The 19,221-nt window shown below is 39.1% G+C and overlaps 1 protein-coding gene across 1 annotated transcript; it reads right to left on the reverse strand.

The window, feature by feature from the left end:
• Window positions 1-293: 293 nt before the first annotated feature.
• On the reverse strand, window positions 294-19,221 carry SULT6B1 (sulfotransferase family 6B member 1). Its single transcript, XM_055327143.1, has 7 exons — window positions 19,023-19,221; window positions 17,949-18,061; window positions 12,441-12,530; window positions 11,468-11,594; window positions 7,245-7,339; window positions 3,870-4,026; window positions 294-424 (listed from the first exon to the last, which is right to left on the reverse strand). The coding sequence occupies exons 1-7, from the start codon at window positions 19,219-19,221 to the stop codon at window positions 294-296; spliced, it is 912 nt and encodes a 303-aa protein (XP_055183118.1).

Below are 19,221 nucleotides of genomic sequence, written 5' to 3' on the forward strand. Positions count from 1 at the left end.
TCTAATAGTATCTGCCTATGCTTTTATGTGAACCCAAAGCATGAAAGAAATGAAAAGCCCAGTATGCCACATATCAAGAGTGTCCCCTTTGGACAGCTAAATGGCCTTTCCCCAACAAGCGATCAAACAAGTCTGAGCTCAAAAACTTCAAATGTTGTCATTATTATTAAATTCACATTATTTATATATAAATGTTACTGAATTATCATTATTATTTGATCAACTTACTTTGTTATTTATATTTAATTATTATTCAGAAAAATGAAATATCCATGCCTACTAAATGACCAGAATCAAGCTTGGCAATAAGATTCATATTTCAGCTTTGCTCCTAGGGAAGTGCCTGTTAAGCACTCTTTGAATTTTGCATCCATTTCCTGGTTCTGAGTTTCACTGAACAAATTTTTCCAATCGCCAACTTCACCTGCAACACACACAAAAAACAGACCAAGACGTCTGTTAGAGTATTTCTTCCTGATTTTTTTTAAGCTACTATATTTTACTTTTATTTTTATTTGGGTATGGTTGACATACAATGTTACATTAGTTTCAGGTGTATTACATAGTAGTTCAATAACTCTAAGTTATGCTGCGCTCACCACAAGTGTAGCTACCATCTACCACAATACACACCATTACAATACCATTGACTGTATTCCCTACGCTGTACATTTTATTTTTTAATTTTTTAAAGAGATTTTATTTATTTATTCATGGGAGACACACACAGAGAGAGGGACAGAGACATAGGCAGAGGGAGGAGCAGGCTCCATGCAGGGAGCCCGATGTGAGACTGGATACTGGATCCTGGGACCCCAGGATCACACCCTGGGCTGAAGGCAGGCGCTAAACTGCTGAGCCACCCACACGTCCCAACGCTGTGCCTTTTAATCCTATGACTTATTCACTTCAAAACCGAAGACTAGTACCTCTCACTCGTCTTCGCCCATTTTGCCCATACCCCTACCCCTATGTCTCTTGATTTTACCATTTTTCAGGGCAACATTTCACTTTGAAATGTGAAAATGGACACAGGAAGAAAATTAGTCTTAAGAATGAAAGTAATTCTCTTGTAAAACTAACAGCATCCACTGTGACTTACCCATCGGTGGCATGGTATGCTCTCTTTACATTACTCAGGGGACTGTAGGCTTCAGTAATCTCCTATACCCCATCCCCAACCCTGGGGACCTAAAAATCCATTTTTTTTGAGTCATTTTTTTCCTCTGTGAAAGTATTTCTTAAATACTTTAGTCTTTGGGAAGTCATCATTTTACAGCAGGTTTTTTTTTTAATATTTTATTTATTTAGGAGAGAATGAGAGAAAGAGCACAAGCAGGGAAGGGGCAGAGGGAGAGGGAGAGGGAGAAGCAGACTCCCCACTGAGCAGGGAGCCTGCCTGAGGCTTGATTCCCCAGGCTCTGGGGATCATGACCTGAGCTGGATCATGACCTTAACCGACTGAGCCACCTAGGCGCCTCTTATGGCAGGTTTATATCAAGACCTCAGATACTGAAAATTTGGCAGGAAGTTACCATTTTGCCTGAGATTAGGATATGTTTTTCTATTGCTTTTAAAAGTAAGGGAAGTTACTTCTTTCTTTAGAGTCTTTTGGTGATTTGGGTTGAAGTTGCAAAGTTCCTTGTAGGATAGCCATTTGTAATGTATGTTTATAAGGAGTGTTTAAAGACAGGAAGAGGGGATCCCTGGGTGGCGCAGCGGTTTAGTGCCTGCCTTTGGCCCAGGGCGCGATCCTGGAGACCCGGGATCGGGTCCCACATCGGGCTCCCGGTGCATGGAGCCTGCTTCTCCCTCTGCCTATGTCTCTGCCTCAATCTCTCTCTCTCTCTCTCTCTGTGTGACTATCATAAATAAATTAAAAAAAAATTAAAAAAAATAAAGACAGGAAGAAATGCTTAGATATATGAAGGGGTAACATAAAACACAACTGTTTACGAATGTCATCCCCTACATTAAGCATCACAGAGTAGGGTGGAAAGAAATATGCCAAAAAGTTAAACATGCCTCTGGTGGGAGAAATGTGGGTAATTTCTAATGCTTTTGCACCTTTTCTCATGCTTTCTGAATTTTCTACAGGGAATATGTAAAATTTTTAAATTTTACTTAATTTTATAATTTTTCTGTTCTGAATAGTGCTCGATAACAATGTACAAAAAAAGTTCTTTTTTTTCCCCTCCTTCAAGGTTCATTAAAAAAGGCATAAAAATCAGGGATAAAGTCAGGAATCAAACCAAAGCCAGATTTACATTCAATGTTCCATTCACAGTGGGGATTTTTAAACAGGTCTTCATTAGATAAAGTATAGTAGAGTCAGGTAAACCTAAGATCAAATCCTGACTCCATCGATCATTAGCTGTGACAATGGACAAATTAATATCCCTAAGCTTTGGTGCCCATGTTCATAAAATTAAGGAATTTATATATTTATATATACATATGTATATATTTTTTTCTTTGCTATGTACACCTAGCAAAAGGTCTAACACACAATAGATGCCTGATAAATAGTAGTTGTTGTTATGTGTGTTGCCGCTAAACCACATTATACTTCCATTATATATGCAATTTAAAAGCCTGGTAATTTCTAAGCTATATTATGATAAATTTTCATTAGAAATTAGAAAGCTGAAGCAAGCAGCACAGCTAATCAGTGTCTAGATCTGCACTGACCAGTACGGTAGCCACTAACTATATGGGCAACTGAGCATTTGAAATGTGACATATGCTATCGAGAAGCTGAATTTTAAATGTTATTTAATTTTAACCAGCTTAAATTTAAATTTAAAAACAGATACTCAATTCAGGTATTGGAAACTTTTAAATAAGTTTGGTATAAGTTGGGTGTATGAATCTTTTTCAACCTAAGTTTTAAAAATCTAAAAATAGGGGCAGCCCCAGCGGCACAGGGTATGATCCTGGAGACCTGGAATCGAGTCCCATGTCGGGGTCCCTGCATGGAGCCTGCTCCTCCCTCTGCCTGTGTCTCTGCCCCTCTCTCTCTCTCTCTCTTTGTGTGTGTGTCTCTCATGAATAAAAATAAATAAATAAATAAATAAATAAATAAATAAATAAATAAATAAATAAAATCTTAAAAAAATAAAAATAAAAAATAAAAGTCTAAAAATATGTCAAGTGACTGAGATAGCTAGTTACCTATCCAATACTCATATCTCCTCCTTCTTATTTTTTTTTAAATTTTTATTTATTTATGATAGTCACACAGAGAGAGAGAGAGAGAGGCAGAGACACAGGCAGAGAGAGAAGCAGGCTCCATGCACCGGGAGCCCGATGTGGGATTCGATCCCGGGTCTCCAGGATCGCAGCCCTGGGCCAAAGGCAGGCGCCAAACCGCTGCGCCACCCAGGGATCCCTCTCCTCCTTCTTATTAACAAAACCCTGATTTTAATTTGGTAATAATGTGCTCACCTAAAAAAAAAAAATTAGTTTGCAGCCAACAGGCAGTGAGTGAGAGGTGGCCTATGAAGTGTACCAAATCGCTGATGAGGCTTCTTGCAGAATTCTTTAAAAGGACCCACTCAGCTAATACACGTGATTCTATTTATTGCCATTCCCTTCTTATGTTAATAAAACAGTCCTTTAATTTTAATGTAATGGCAGAGTTCTGGCTGCTGTCTTGGCATCACAAAGTGACAGGCAGGTAGGTAGAAGGGACTTAGTACCCTAAGAGATTTGGGGTATTGTGGAGCTGCCAGTCTAGTTCTGAACTGTATCCAAACTTCTTGTTGAAGGAGAGAAAAATATAATCCTGTCTTAACTTAAAGTCAAGTTATTTGGGTTGCCTATTCCATGCAAATGAGTGGGTGTCCCAGAAACCAGTGTGACTTTACCTTTGCGGAATAAAAAGGGGCCAACAGCACCATGTGTTTCCTGGGACTTTGCTCGCATTGCTTGGAAGGTACTCTGGGCTGTGATGGTCTGAATCTGCTCCCCAGTTAAAGAGAATCCAAGGAAGTCGGCAATCTGTTGTATTCCCGCAGCCAGGTTCTGAAAACAAAATTTTCAAGGATAAACTTCTTTTTATGGGAATCAGGCCATGGCAAAGACAGGCTTCTTAGCCAGAATGGATTTATTCAGCCTAATTCTCTAACTCATCTGTTTCTCTCTTTTTTTAGACTTCCTTTGATACTTCTGTATCAATATTCAAGATATTCCTACATGATATTCTGTATTGGTTTTACTTTGTAGTTTCAATATACAACTCTTACTGAACTCTTCAGGATACAAATAATGATAGTAAGCATTAAGTAGTAGGTAAGAATCTCATCAAAGATGATACTCATTTTATTAAAAAGTACCAGTCTAGATGAGCTGAGGAAATTAATATAATTGTATGTGCTCATTCCAGTTCTCTTTTTTTTTTCTGAATCCTATGTTTAATTCCATCAAGAAAGTCTAATTTTTAGGGGTGCCTAGGTGGCTCAGTGGTTGAGCATCTGCCTTTGGCTCAGGGCGTGATCCCGAGGTCCTGAGATTGAGTCTTGCATCAGGCTCCCCAGATGGAGCCTGCTTCTCCCTCTGCCTATGTCTCCGTGTCTCTCATGAATAAATAAATAAAATTTTTTAAAGTATAATTTTTAGAATCATAGAAACTAGAAGGAGTCTTGAAATTTATCTTGTCTAAATACTCTTGTAAATCATGAACCCCCTCAGTGATATCCCTGACTAATGAAGGTTCAAAAATCTCCTAGAGGGATCCCTGGGTGGCGCAGCGGTTTGGCGCCTGCCTTTGGCCCAGGGCGCGATCCTGGAGACCCGGGATCGAATCCCACGTCGGGCTCCCGGTGCATGGAGCCTGCTTCTCCCTCTGCCTGTGTCTCTGCCTCTCTCTCTCTCTCTCTCTCTCTCTCTCTGACTATCATAAATAAATAAAAATTAAAAAAAAACAAAAAAAAAACAAAAATCTCCTAGAATAGTTTCTTAAGCTGTGTTCTACAAAATACTGATTTACTTCAAGGTGGTTATGGATGTTTCATGAAAAAAAAAGAAAAGAAAAAGTTGAGGTCAAGTAAATCTGGAATCCTTTCAGTTAAATAAAGATAACCTTTTTTGTTTGTTTGTTTTTCCTACAGGAACTCTCAATCTTTAGTAGGCCATCTTGCAATGTGAATGTCCCAAAGGAGTAGCAGTCCCCAAATCAGTTTGAACAGGCAAACTCTAAGCAAGAATTATTAACATCTGGGCCACAATGACATTCCATGAAACACACATTTTAGAGACATTATATTCTAGACTAGAAGGAGAACACGCTAAATTGGTATGTTCTTTCATGTTACATAAATGCACTCTAATAAACAGAAGCTATGGCTTCAATTATCCTTTCCTTTGATAAGAATATCAGGGGAGACTGATGTTAAGAACTCCCTTCCCACTAGAAAGCATCTGACGCACTCCCTTCTTTTTAACATACTTTCTTCACTGGCGTTCCAGGACTCTGGCATCCCCCCTGTCTCAATAGCCACTCTGTCTCCTTTGCTAATTCCTCCTGTTTCCCAAACTCTCTCTATGGGGGACTCAGGGCTCAGTTCTTGGTCTTCTTCTCTTCTCCATCCCTTCTTTTCTTCCACTTACAAACATGGGTATGTAATCTCATGGCTTCAAATGGCATCCATGTGCCAAATTTATATATACAGCCCGGAACTCTCTCTGCATCCAAGACTTTCATACCCAACTGACTACTTGACCTCTCCATTTGATTAACTGATAAACATCTTGGACTAAGCATATCCAAATCCAAACCCTTGATGACAACTCAATCCTCTCAGTTGGTCAGGCCAATAATTTTGGAGTCTTATTTGACCTCTCTTTTTCTCTCACCACTCTTTCTCCAGTTCAGTCCAACAGCAAATCCTATTAGCTCTTCTTCAATATATATTCAGAATTCAACCACTTATCACTTCTACTGCCCCTTCTTTTCTGAGCCACCATCTTCCTTTGCCTGGATTACTGCAGTACTCTGCTCATGGGTTTCTCTACACTATCTTTGCTTCTCTCTAGGATGTTCTCATACACCAACTAGAATGAACCTATTAAGAACATATCAACCCCTATCACTCTTCTGCTCAAATCCTACAATGGCTTCACATTTTACTCTGAGTGAAAGCCAAAGTAATTTCAATGGCCTGGCACATGATCCCCATACCTCACTCTACCCTACTTCCTTGCCTCTATTCTCTCTCTCTTTTTTTAAAGATTTATTTATTTATTCATGAGAGACACAGACAGGGAGAGGCAGAGACATAGGCAGAGGGAGAAGCCCACAGGGAGCCTGATGTGGGACTCGATCCTGGATCCCTGGATCACGACCTGACCCAAAGGCAGGTGCCCAACCACTGAGCCACCCAGGTGTCCCCCTTGCCTCTATTCTCATTGGTTAATCTCCCCTGGTTCACCTCTACTGACCTAAGCCACATTCACCTCCTTCATGTCACTTGACCATGCCAGGAACACTTCTACCTCAGGCCTTTGCTTTAGTTAATTCCGTATGCCTGGAAAGCTCTTATTCCAGCTACCTACTTGGCTCACTCCCTCTCTTTAGACCTTTGCTCAGATCACATCCTTTCCATGAGGTTTCTGACAATTACCCTATTTTATACTAGGAGCTGCCCAGCATCCCAATTCCCCACCCCTGGCATTTCCAGTTTTCCTTAATCAGCTATGCCATTTCTTTCTTCTCACATATTTTAAACATTAAAAAATTATCATATTTATTATTTATCTTTCTCTCTCCATGCCTTCTTCAGCTAGAAGGTAAGCTTCTCCAGGGCAGTGCACTTTGGTCTGTTCATTAATGTATTACAAGGGAACAATGCTGTGCGCTCACTCACTCACTAAATGTTCATGAATAAACAATTTAAAAAATAATATCACATGGAAAAATAAATTCAAGTCCAAATGCATGTTCACTTAAATATCAACTGAAACCTACCTATTATTTTTGCCATTCTTAAATTGGACTATCTATCATAGCAGGAAAATAAAGCAGCCACTCTTAGTAATAAGTTGCTATGCATTATTTTATTTATGTTAAATAAATGGTGTAAGCCCCTATGCACTGTTTTTTCCCCTAGCACTGTCCCATCTATTTGAAATATTCTTTTTTTTAATTGAATACAATACTCACACAACCAGACATTAAAAGAAAATATTCTGTGTTATATTTTACAAGAAATCTTGCTATAGAATGTCAGTAATCATAATCTCACCTTTTTCAGGTCTTCATATAATATGAACTTAATATTTTCATCATCAAGATGTTTGTTCCAATTAATGGCGAAATCAAAGTAGCTTCCCCAAGAAACTAAAAACACAGGGGAAAAAATTCTTAAGGAATTTTAAATAACTGAGGTTAAAGAAATAGATGGTTAATTTATGCTCCAAAATATAAATTGTACATATGTGTATATGCTCAAGTAAAATTTTTTAAAAGATTTATTTATTTATTTTGAGAGAATATACATGAGTGAGGGGATAGGGAGAGGCAAGGACAGAGACAGAGGGAGAAAGAGAAGCAGATTGCCCACAGGGTGCAGAACTTGCTACAGGGCTTCACTTGGGCCCAGTGCGGAACTCAACTGGGGGCTGATTCTCACAGCCCTGAGATCATGACCTGAGCCTAAATTAAGAGTTAGATGCTTAACCAACTGTGCCACATAGGCATCCCTCTTTTTGGTTTTCTTAATGTAACTATAGGAACCTTTAAAATTACAGATATTGGGGCACCTGGGTGGTGCAGTTTGGCTGCAGGTTTAGGTTCAGATCATGATCTCAGGGTCCTGAGATCCAGCCCCTGCATGGGCTCCATGCTCAGCGGGAATTCTGCTTGAGATTCTCTCTCCCCTCTGCCTCCCGCCCCTGGCTCACATGTGTGCACTTGCACTCTCTCTCTCTAAATCTTAAAAAAAAAAAAAAAAGAAACAGGTGAAATTAATTTTTATATTTTGTTTAACCAAATATATCCCAAAATACTATCATTCTCAAAAGTATTCAACATAAAAAGTTATTAAGAAAACATCATAGCCAGTGGGCATTTTACACTTATAGATAATCTCAATTTAAATGCTAAGCTTTTTATAAAAAATAATTGATGTATTTTTAGACTTTAGGTTGAAAAAGTAGATTCATACACCCAACGTGTACCAAACTTATTTAAAAATTTCCAATACCTGAATTGAGTACCTATTTTAAAATTTAAATTTAAACTGGTTAAAATTAAATAACATTTAAAATTTAGCTTCTCAATAGCACACGTCACATTTCAAATGCTCAGTTGCCCATATAGCTAGTGGCTACCATACTGGTCAGTGCAGATCCAGATACTGATTAGCTGTGCTGCTTGCTTGCTTGAGCAACTCCCTAAACGTTTTTGTATTTGGTTTCCTCATCTGTAAAATGGGGTTGTTAGAAGGTTTATGTGAATTGACACATATCAAATGTTTAAAATAGTGCCCAGGGATCCCTGGGTGGCGCAGCGGTTTGGCGCCTGCCTTTGGCCCAGGGCGCGATCCTGGAGACCCGGGATCGAATCCCACATCGGGCTCCCGGTGCATGGAGCCTGCTTCTCCCTCTGCCTGTGTCTCTGCCTCTCTCTCTCTCTGTGACTATCATAAATAAATAAAAATTTAAAAAAAAAAAAGTTTAAAAAAACTTTGTTTAAAAAAAAAATAAAAAAAATAAAATAGTGCCCAATTAATACTACCCACTCACCAAATTTTAGTCATTATTACTGTATCATTAATAATAGCAATATTCATATAATAATTTCATCATGAAGCCCTTGCTTTAGCCAGGCTTTTTCTACACATTTTACTTGTTGAAGCAAACACTGTAAGTTTTGTACCCAATATCCAATACAGTCCTGTTTTTATTGCTAACCAAACTCTGATTACTTGGGTCTAATCCAATTGTGAGAATGTTGGGTCTTATTTTTCAGGCTTCCTTAGAGCTGTGGTTGGTTACAGAACATGGTTCTGGCCAGAAAGACACAAGCAGGAGTCTGCTAGAAGGTTTCTAGTAAACCTATTGCTACCTTGATGAGCAGAGGCTTCTTCATGAACTGAAGGGGATCCTTGGAGAGACAGTAGCCAACCTTAGAGTATGTTGCAAAAGGCACGAGGGAGAGGCCAAGAGAATGTCAGAGGTGTTGGCCCAACATCACTGGGCAGCTGAATCAGCTGCCTCCCTTCAGACTTCTTGCTTAGTGAAAAAAATAAAACCCAATCTGTTTAGACCACTGTGGTCAGTTTTTCTGTTCTTCCAAATGCACTATTAATTGATACCTTTTATCTTTCAGTGTTTAAAGCAATCCCATATGATAGGTACAATTTTTATACCTGTTTTGTTGATGGGGAAATAGAAACCCAGAGAAGCTAAGAAACCACGTCAAGGTCACACAGTTAGTGAGTTATGGTTATTGTCGAATATGACAATGTCTGACACCAGAGCTAGTGCTGCCAAACAAAACGCTATACTGTTCTACTTCCTGTAGGTCAGATATTCTTATCTTTACTTTAGAAGTAAAGAAACCAAAGTTCATAGCAATCAAATGTCTTGCTCAAAATCACCTAGGCATGAGTATTTGAATCTGGGTTTAAGTTCTAGCTCTGCTTATTGGGTATTATATAAGACTGATGAATCACTGACCTCTACTTCTGAAACTAATAAAACACTGTTAATTAAATGGATTTACATAAAAATTAATTAATTAGTTTAAAAAGTTCTAGCTCTGCTACTTAATGGCTGCATGACCTTCTTTTTTTTTTTTTTGCATGACCTTATGTCTCTATTTCAATCTTTATAAAATGGGGGCAATAATAATATTATCCTTGTAGGGCTCTTATGAGAAATGAAATTTTAAAATGTATGCCAGGAATAGCATACAGTGCCTGGCATGTAGTAATTGTTCAGTAAGTGGTAACTATCTTATTCTCTCTAATATTAATTATTAATATATAATAATAAGCAATGAAGCCCAATCCAGACCCCTGATTCCAAACAGTGTATGTTTCCCAATACATTGAGCTTCCTCCATAAATTGAATATAACAAATTTGCAAAGCATAAACTTTATTCAAGTTAAGCCCAGCACATTTTATCATTGTCAATCAAATAATTAGGCTGAAAGGGTAGATAGAGCAACAAAGATTCTCTATGATAGATTGTTCCAGAGATGACACCTTTCTCATTGTTAAATATTCTCTTAAATTATCAATGGGGTGCAGTTTCAGACTTGCCTTACTTTTTTTCCTCTCCTACACCCCAATCCCCATACTTCATCTTAGCTTAGGGGCCAATACTGACTGTACCCAGTGTCCGTGCATGTGGTTGCTGTGCTAGTCACTTCTTTAAAGGTGGTCTTCTTAGAGTGACCTGTCAACAACTTTCCTTCCAGGGTTATCTGGCATTAATTCTGCCTTCTACTACACTGTAAAACTCAAGAGGGCCAGCAGTTAAAGAAGGCATCTTTAATCTCTGGCCATTATACCCAGGGAAATAGAGTCACATGCACCTACAAGCAGTGGGACCACTGGCAAGTGATTTAACTTTTTTGATTGTGCAATCGTATGCAAGGGGCTACTACTGCCTTATTCATAGTCTGTTATGGTCTTAAAGAAAATTATGCATTTAGTATGTGAAGCATCAGTAGGCACTTATAAAATTGCAGTTATCAATAACTGGAGGTAACACATCAAGATTGTCTAATAAAGCTTATTTTCTTTCTGGCAAACAAATATCCTAGATGCGGTTGCTCCATGTCATGGTTTTCTCTTTTTTTGGTTCTTGTCAGTGTATGATATAAAGACATAGGGTAAATGAACTAGAGATGTTTTTCTATGTGATCCTTTGCCCCAGTCTGTTCTTTTTTAAAAAGATTTTTCAATTTTATTTTATTATTATTATAAGTTTTTGTTTTTATTTTTAGTAATCTCTATCCTCAACATGGGACTCAAACTCACAACCCTGAGATCGAGTCCCACATCACACTCCCCACAGGGAAGACTGCTTCTCCCTCTGCCTTTGCTCTGCCTCTCTCTCTCTCTCTCTTTTTTTTTTAACTTTTTTTTTAATTTTTATTTATTTATGATAGTCAGAGAGAGAGAGAGAGAGAGAGAGAGAGGCAGAGACACAGGCAGAGGGAGAAGCAGGCTCCATGCACCGGGAGCCCCATATGGGATTCGATCCCGAGTCTCCAGGATCGCGCCCTGGGCCAAAGGCAGGCGCCAAACCGCTGCGCCACCCAGGGATCCCTCTCTCTCTCTCTCTTATTTATAAATAAATAAAATCTTAAAAAATAAAATAAATAAAAGCGACTTTTTGTTCCTGGATCCTCCTTAATCTTCTTTCTTTACTGTAGAGCACATTTGATTTTTGTACTTAATGTGGTCTGTGGTCATCTGTTGAAGTAACAATTCTTTTACCAAGAGCTGTACCTTGTCCTTTCATGAACTGTCTGAAGAATTCATCCCAAGAGCCATAGCTTGGAATATCAGGGACATCATTGTGGAAATGGAAAAAAGATACTGCTGTATCTTTAGGGTTTCGAAATATCACCAATATCTAGGGAGAGAAAGTCAAGTCAATTTATTTATAGGTCTATGTTTTGAATTTTGGAAAAGTGAAGGGGTGAGCAATATCACTGTGTTTTCTTGTATACAACGTAATTTTGTTAACATACAGAGAAAGAATGACGGTAAGAATTGAGAAAGAAGGGGTGGCGAATGGGGAAGTCTGGCAAGAGGGGAAAAAGCAGAAGAAAAAGACTAATGTAGCAGAGAAGTTTTGCTAATGAACTTGGTAAAACGGCATACATAGAAGATATCAACAAGGGAAAAAGAGCAAGCTCATTAGAATAGTCATAAGGGCACGATCTGGAAAGTTAAACTGCAAATAAAAATTGCAAAATAATAGTAAGGAAGGTGAAAATAATATTCAGAGTTTGGTAGAAGAAGATCAAACAGTGAGAAGAGTAGAAAATCCACCTATAGTTATGTACAGATGATATGAAGTTTGCCAGTCTATGTGAAATTCAGAAATAAAATTATTTCAGACCTCAGGTAAATAATGCCCACCAGAAAGAACAACAACAAAAACAACTTCCATTTATTTTCCTAGATTGTATTCTTTTGTTAGACACTCTAAATATCTTAGTGGGATTCTGAAATCTATTCACTATAATACAGATTTTGAAATATGTTCAATTCTAGTTTTAGATCCTAGCTGAAAATGCATTTGCTTTGAATGCAACTATAGCAAATATAGTTTCTGAACAACAGAAGAAATGCTAAATCTCATACTTCACTTACTAAAGTTCCATAAGATGCAAACTTTATCACCTAACTCTAAAAGGCAATATCTAGACATTGAAAAGTTCAAACTGAAATATGAGTAAGAAGGGATACTTACCTTGGCTTTATTCTTGAAGATGGACCCAGGTAATTTGTCATAATGGAGGTGAGTTGCCAAAATCCTTGGCGATGGGAACTGTTTCATTCTCTTAAAAACATACATAAGAAAGTGAAAGTGTGTGTGTGTGTCTTATGGTCACTTTTACATGTAGTATCTGAATGGTAGTTTCAAGCATTGCTATTGTGCCTTCTCCATTTCCTCATCCAGTCTTATTTGTTTTTTTAGAGAGAGAGTGTGTGTGAGCAGGGGTGATGGGGAGGGGCAGAGGGAGAGAGAATCTTCAGCAGGCTCCACCCCCAGCTGGGAGCCTAATGCCTGGCTGAATCCCAGGACCCTGAGATCATCACCTGAGCCAAAACCAAGAGGATGGCTTAACCAACTGAGCCACCAAGGCACCACTCCTCCTCCAATTTTTTATTTATTTTTATTTTCTTACTTTGTGGGGACGAAGAATGGAGAAATTCATAAACAAATAAATCGTCCTTTTGGACTTTCTGGCAGGATCTGGCTTACCTTTTTTTTTTTTTTTTTTGGTCATTCTTTGAAAAGTTTACCTTTTCTCACAATCACACCAAATTCTTTGTGTTCAAGACAGCTCATAATCTGCAATCTACTCTTTGACTTAACTTGGCTCTCTTCTGTAATCAAGGTCTTTAACAGAAATACTCAAGTTTTTCCATACTTCCTCTGAACCTATTTTTAATGTCTAGATTTTTCTTTTTTTAACAAAAACATTCCAGGGGTACTTGGATGGCTCAGTCGATTGAGCTTCTGCCTTTGGCTCAGGTCACGATTCTGGGGGCCTGAGATCAAGCCCTGCATCAGGCTCCCTGCTTGGTGGGGAGCCTGCTTCTCCCTCTTCCTGTCCCCCCACTCCTGCTCTCTCTTGCTGTATCTCATTCTCTTTCAAATAAATAAATATTTTTTTAAAAAAAGATATTTTATTTATTTATTCATGAGAGACACAGAGAGGAGGCAGAGACACAGGCAGAGGGAGAAGCAGGCTCCATGCAGGGAGCCTGATGTGGAACTCGATCCCTGGTCTCCAGGATCACACTCAGGGCTGAAGGTGGCACTAAACCACTGAGCCACCCAGGCCGCCCATGAATAAAATCTTAAATTTTTTTTTCTATTCAATCAAATATCCCAACAGAACCTGAAAGTGCATAGTCACTTAATATCCGAGAAATATTTTACAAGAAATTCTTGTCAGTATAAGGAAGGACTCAGTCATTGATTCTTTGTGTATCTACTGCTGAGAATTTAAAAAATGAAGTTATCTGTTTAATCTGCCAGGGGTAAGGGTTTCATTTTAAAATCAGACATTTAGTACGTTATATGAGCTGAAGCTTCAAGTTTCATTTCTATGCTTGAAGAGGTCACTCACTCCTTGGTCACATTATTTCCAATGATAAAATGATATTTAGACACTTAGAGCCTATTGCTCTCTAAAAGTTTAGTGGAGATCCCAGCTCAAGCAAGGGCAAAATGTAAAACGGCATTTTAAAAATTAAAAACAAACGATTTAAAGTCAGTGATATGGGCCCAAGTGGTGATGAATAGTCACAATTCTTGATTTACATCAAATTGCCCTAATTTTTAGTTTTGAATGTCACTTTTACATTCATTCACAGAAATCCTCTCAGGTAAGTATTATAACCCCCATTTTAGAGATTAACAACAGGCTTTGAGGTTTTAAGTGCTTTGTACAAAATCACACAGATGGTGATTTTCAGATTAAGTTATAGAATGCTGTTTCCACTACACTGCATGGTCAAAAATCACAAAAAGATATATGAGAAATGGTAAAGTCCCTAAATGGATTAGAAAAATATCCAGGGAGAAAATGAGAACTGTAACAAAACTGATAGCACATAATAAAGTGGCAATGAAAATGTGATATGGCCAAACTATAAGCAATGTAAAGACTGGATATAGGGATCCCTGGGTGGCGCAGCGGTTTGGCGCCTGCCTCTGGCCCAGGGCGCGATCCTGGAGACCCGGGATCGAATCCCACGTCGGGCTCCCGGTGCGTGGAGCCTGCTTCTCCCTCTGCCTGTGTCTCTGCCTCTCTCTCTCTCTCTCTGTGTGACTATCATAAATAAATAAAAAAAAAATTAAAAAAAAAAAAAAGACTGGATATAGATATATCTTAAGAAAATATATGCATTTTATTTTATTTTTTAAAGTAATCTCTATGCCCAGTTGGGGCTCTAACCCACAACTCTGCTATCAAGAGTTGTATGCATTACCAACTAAAACACCCAGGCAACCCAGGAAAAAGATATGTATTTTAGGAAAATTTTCTGTCAAGTGAATAACTTAAGTGAAGCTCATCTTCTTACTGATTTCCATTTTATAATAGGGGTGCCTGGGATGCCTGGGTGGCTCAGCAGTTTGGCACCTGCCTTTGGCCCAGGGCGTGATCCTAAAGTCCTGGGATCAAGTCCCACATCGGGCTCCCTGCATGGAACCTGCTTCTCCCTCTGCCTGTGTCTCTGCCTCTCTCTCTCTGTGTGCCTCTCTCTCTCATGAAAAAATAAATAAAATCTTTAAATATATATATATATATATAATAGGAGTGCCTGGCTGGCTCTGTCAGTGGAGCATGTGACTCTTGAACTCAGGGTTGTGAGTTGGAGTCCCTCCTTAGGTGTAGAGATTACTTTATTCTTTTGGGAGCTTGGGGTCTTTTTGAGAGGGAGGGGAGGAGCAGAGAGAGAGGAGGCTCCATACCCAGAGCAGAACCCTATGTGGGGCTTGATGTGGGGCTCAATCTTACAACCTTGAGACCACGACCTGTGCCAAAATCAAGAGTCTGAAGTTTAACCAACTGAGCCACCCAGATGCAAATGTAGAGATTACTTCAAAAAAATAAAATATTTGGGGTGCCTGGTGGCTCAGTCAGTTAAGCATCTGAATCTTGGTTTTGGCTCAGGTCATGATCTCAGAGTTGTGGGATCTAGCCCCGTTTTGGGCTCTTCGTTCAGTGGAGAGTCTGCTGTGTGTTTTCTCTCTTCCTCTACCCCTCCCTGCCCCACACACTCTCTCTCTAAAATAAATAAATAAATATTTTAAAAGATATATTTAGAATAAAAGGCACATTGCATAGAAAAGTGTCTTTGTCCTAGGTCTGATGAAATTAAAATTAAAATGGGGGGAAAAGTCTTTAAAAATACCTAAAATAAAGGTGCCTGAGTGGCTGAGCACCCGAATCTTGGTTTTGGCTCAAATCATGATCTCATGGGTTGTGGGATCCAGTCCCATGTGGAACTCTGAACTCAGCAAGGAGTCTGCTTAAAGATTCTCTCCCTAAAAAAAAAAAAAAAAAAAAAAAAACAAACCTTCAGGTATAGAGTTTACTTTTTTAAAAACTTGGAAAGCTGGGGAAACGTTAGCATAAATTATAGAAGTGATGCCAAACACCCTTTTTAGAAAAAAAGTTATGCAATGGCCGGGATAGGAAAAAACAGGAGGGCTTTTCATTGGCCCATCCTTTCTTGCCTAGGAAAAAGCTTCTTAAACTCCTGTCCACACAACCTGAGCCAGTCCTGATGGCCAACATCTGAGTCCTGATGTGGCTGCTAGCACCTTGGATGCCTCCTGAGGTTGCAGGCAACCCCCAAGTCTGTCTGCGCATCTTATATGCACGTGATTTTCTGTGACCCCATTCCATGGAGATGGGCTTCCTTCCACCTAAGATCCAATTTTTCAGTTTCTGTCATCATGCCAAGTATCTCCAACATTTTCCAGAAACCACTTCCTAAGTCCCAATCATATGACTTAATTCTTAATCACTGAGTTCTTCTGTCTTCTTGTTGAGAATCTTGGTGGTAAACACTTCTCAAAGTTTTGCGGAAACTGTGGTTCCCCTTCCCAAATGCATTCCTGGTGTATCTAGGTGGGGCCAGGGAAGATCCTCCTCTCACCTGTCCTGTCTAAGCACTGAAGTCCTGAAGCAGATCCTTCCTTCCATCCTTTTCTTGCTTTTCTTGCCAGGGAACAAAACGTCCTGTCTCATACCTAAGCCCCACTTAGTTATACTGATAAAATGAGTAATAACATGTGGTAGGTGAATAGAATAGGTAGGATGACTGGTTAGAATCTTTACAAATGGGAGGCCTGGGTGGCTCGGCAGCGGAGCGTCTGCCTTCAGCTCAGGCTGTGACCCCGGGGTCCTGGGATTGAGTCCCACATCGGGCTCCCCCACAGGGAGCCTGCTTCTCCCTCTGCCTGTATCTCTGTCTCTCTCTGTGTGTCTCTCATGAATAAACAGATAAAATTTAAAAAGAGAGAGAGAAAGAGGGGGGGAGAGAGAGAGAGAGAGAGAACCTTTACAAACACCAGTGCCTTACCCTCTTAGCCACTGCTTGATCCTTTCCCATGCCCCCCGCCCCAGCCCCATACCCACTTACACACACTAGTGTCATCATGGAGGCAGGGGCATCAAAAGTAATGTCTTAAAGAAAAGTCTGGGGACTTCTGACATAAACCAAGGGAAGGATGATCCAGGCCTTAGAGGAACCCTCCTCTTGGCATCCCACCCAAGTCTCTGGACTCCAAGACAAAGCTTTTTTTTTTTTTTTTTTTTTAAGATTTTGGTTTTTGTATTTATTTAAGCTTTTTTTTAAGGTTTTATTCATTTATTTATTTGAGAGAGAGAGAGAGATTGAGAGTGTGAGTGGGGGTGAGGGAGTGTCAGGGCAGGGAGAGAGAAGAGCAGACTGTGCTGAGGGCTGAGCCAGACTGGGGTCACACCTCTGTGATCATGACCTGAGCCGAAAACCAAAAGTTAGCAAGAGTTGGCCCTTTAGCTGAGTGAACCACTCAGGTTCCCCTAAGATTTTTATTTTTTAAGTAGTCTCTACACCCAAATGAGGCTCAAACTTAAAACTCTGACATCAAGAGTCACATGCTCTGCCGAATGAGCCAGGCAGGCACCCCAGGTTTTAATTTTTTTTCTTCAGCTTTCTTGGCTTACTTTCCCTCCTATTTTTCTTTCATATATAGTGCAGAGGTTAAGAAGCTCGAATTGGAACACTTGAATTCAAATCTTGGGGGTGCCATTTATTAGCTCCTTGACTTTGAGTATGTTTTGAATGGTTTTATCTTTTGTAAAATGGTGATGAGGTTATTTTGCCATGAAATGAGATAATCTTTGAAAAGTGCTGGGATTTTATGGCAAGCACAAAAGAAGTAGCCATGATTATTAGTAGTGTACTTTCTGAACTCAAAAACTTTAAAAATCCCTCAAATGGAAGATATCTTTCTATGATGATTAACTATAAGTTTAAAGGATGTTTTTTTTTTTAAATGATTCTATTTATTTATTCATGAGAGACACAGAGAGAGAGGCAGAGACATAGGCAGAGGGAGAAGCAGGCTCCCTGTGGGGGAGCTCCATGTGGGACTCGATCCCAGGACCCCAGGATCATGACCTGAGTCGAAGGCAGATGCTCAACCACTGAGCCACTCAGATGCCCCTAAAGGCTGTTTTGTACTAACCTGGTATTTTTCTGGGTCCCCACATTCAAGAATTGGGAATTCTGGATATTCATACTTCTTTTTAGATTCAGCAAATATCAATTCACTAATGATGTGGAGAATCCAATTCGAACCTATAAGAAAAATCAGAGAATCAAAACTCATTAAGGAATCTTGATATAGCAAAGGCATGTTACTTTTGCATATAAGTCATAAAAGTTAAAATCTACAGCCATCCTGTGGTGTATACAATTGGTTCTTCTGCATTTGAAATAAACTGGGCTGTGGAAAGAGTTTTGTGGAAAGCAGTACTTACGTTAGTACAAAATCCAGGTTACCTTATTTTTCAGATTTTTCCTTTAATAAGTGGCAATACTTCTTGAATCTATAATGTGTTCCTTACAGAACAATGTTACATTATAGAAGTGATTGTTTACTATATATCATGTATTATTTTACCATACATTAATGTCTTCTGTAGAAATCTATATAATTTTGATTTTACAAAAACTCAGCATCAATTAATAGAAAATTATCAAATGAGGATGGCTTTAATAAACAGAGATGAAATGACAATTACAAAAAATCAAAAGTAGATTGTGAGATTATGTAAAATAGGAGAACTTAGATTCTTAATGTCTTATCTTCCACTGATGAATGAGCATTGTAAAACTGGCTTGTGAAACTAAACGATTGATGATGTTCGATCCTGAAAAGTAATAATGTGGAAAAGATCACATACATCATATACATGGCCATGCTTCTGTCTTTAGTTAAGAACCAAGATGAAAATATTTACTGCTCTCAGTGCTTGATAGCAAATGGACTTTCCCGCATTCATCCTTCTGGTTGCTGGCCCCACCATGCTTCTCTCTCTGCATCCATCATTCATCAGACCTCCTCCCTTACACCCTGAGGTTTCTAAATCTAGCAGTTCTAATCTCCCAGTGTTCTTACCCATCTTGGCCATCCTCCTCACTGATTTCTGGCTAGCTTTCTGCAGAGATGAACTGCCCTCTCCCCCCTTTGCCTTGCCCCCTGACCAACCTACTCACTATGAAGAAGTGCCCTTGTAGAAAATGATTTGTCATTTACCACACTTTGGATAAGATGCAAGCACTATGTCATCACTTCTGGCTTCAAAGGTGTCCAAGGCCTTGAAAGTTTCTGAGGTGCACATGGTGATTGGGTATGGAATCCCCTGATAAGTGAAAAACAAGTGAGAAAGTGCAGTTTCCTTTGATTTTTCCAAAGCTTCATCAATATAGTCAATAAATTTGGACTTATTGGCCAT

Source organism: Nyctereutes procyonoides, unplaced genomic scaffold (genome assembly GCF_905146905.1).
Source record: "Nyctereutes procyonoides isolate TBG_1078 unplaced genomic scaffold, NYPRO_anot_genome, whole genome shotgun sequence".
In the NCBI taxonomy this organism is placed as follows: Eukaryota; Metazoa; Chordata; class Mammalia; order Carnivora; family Canidae; genus Nyctereutes; species Nyctereutes procyonoides.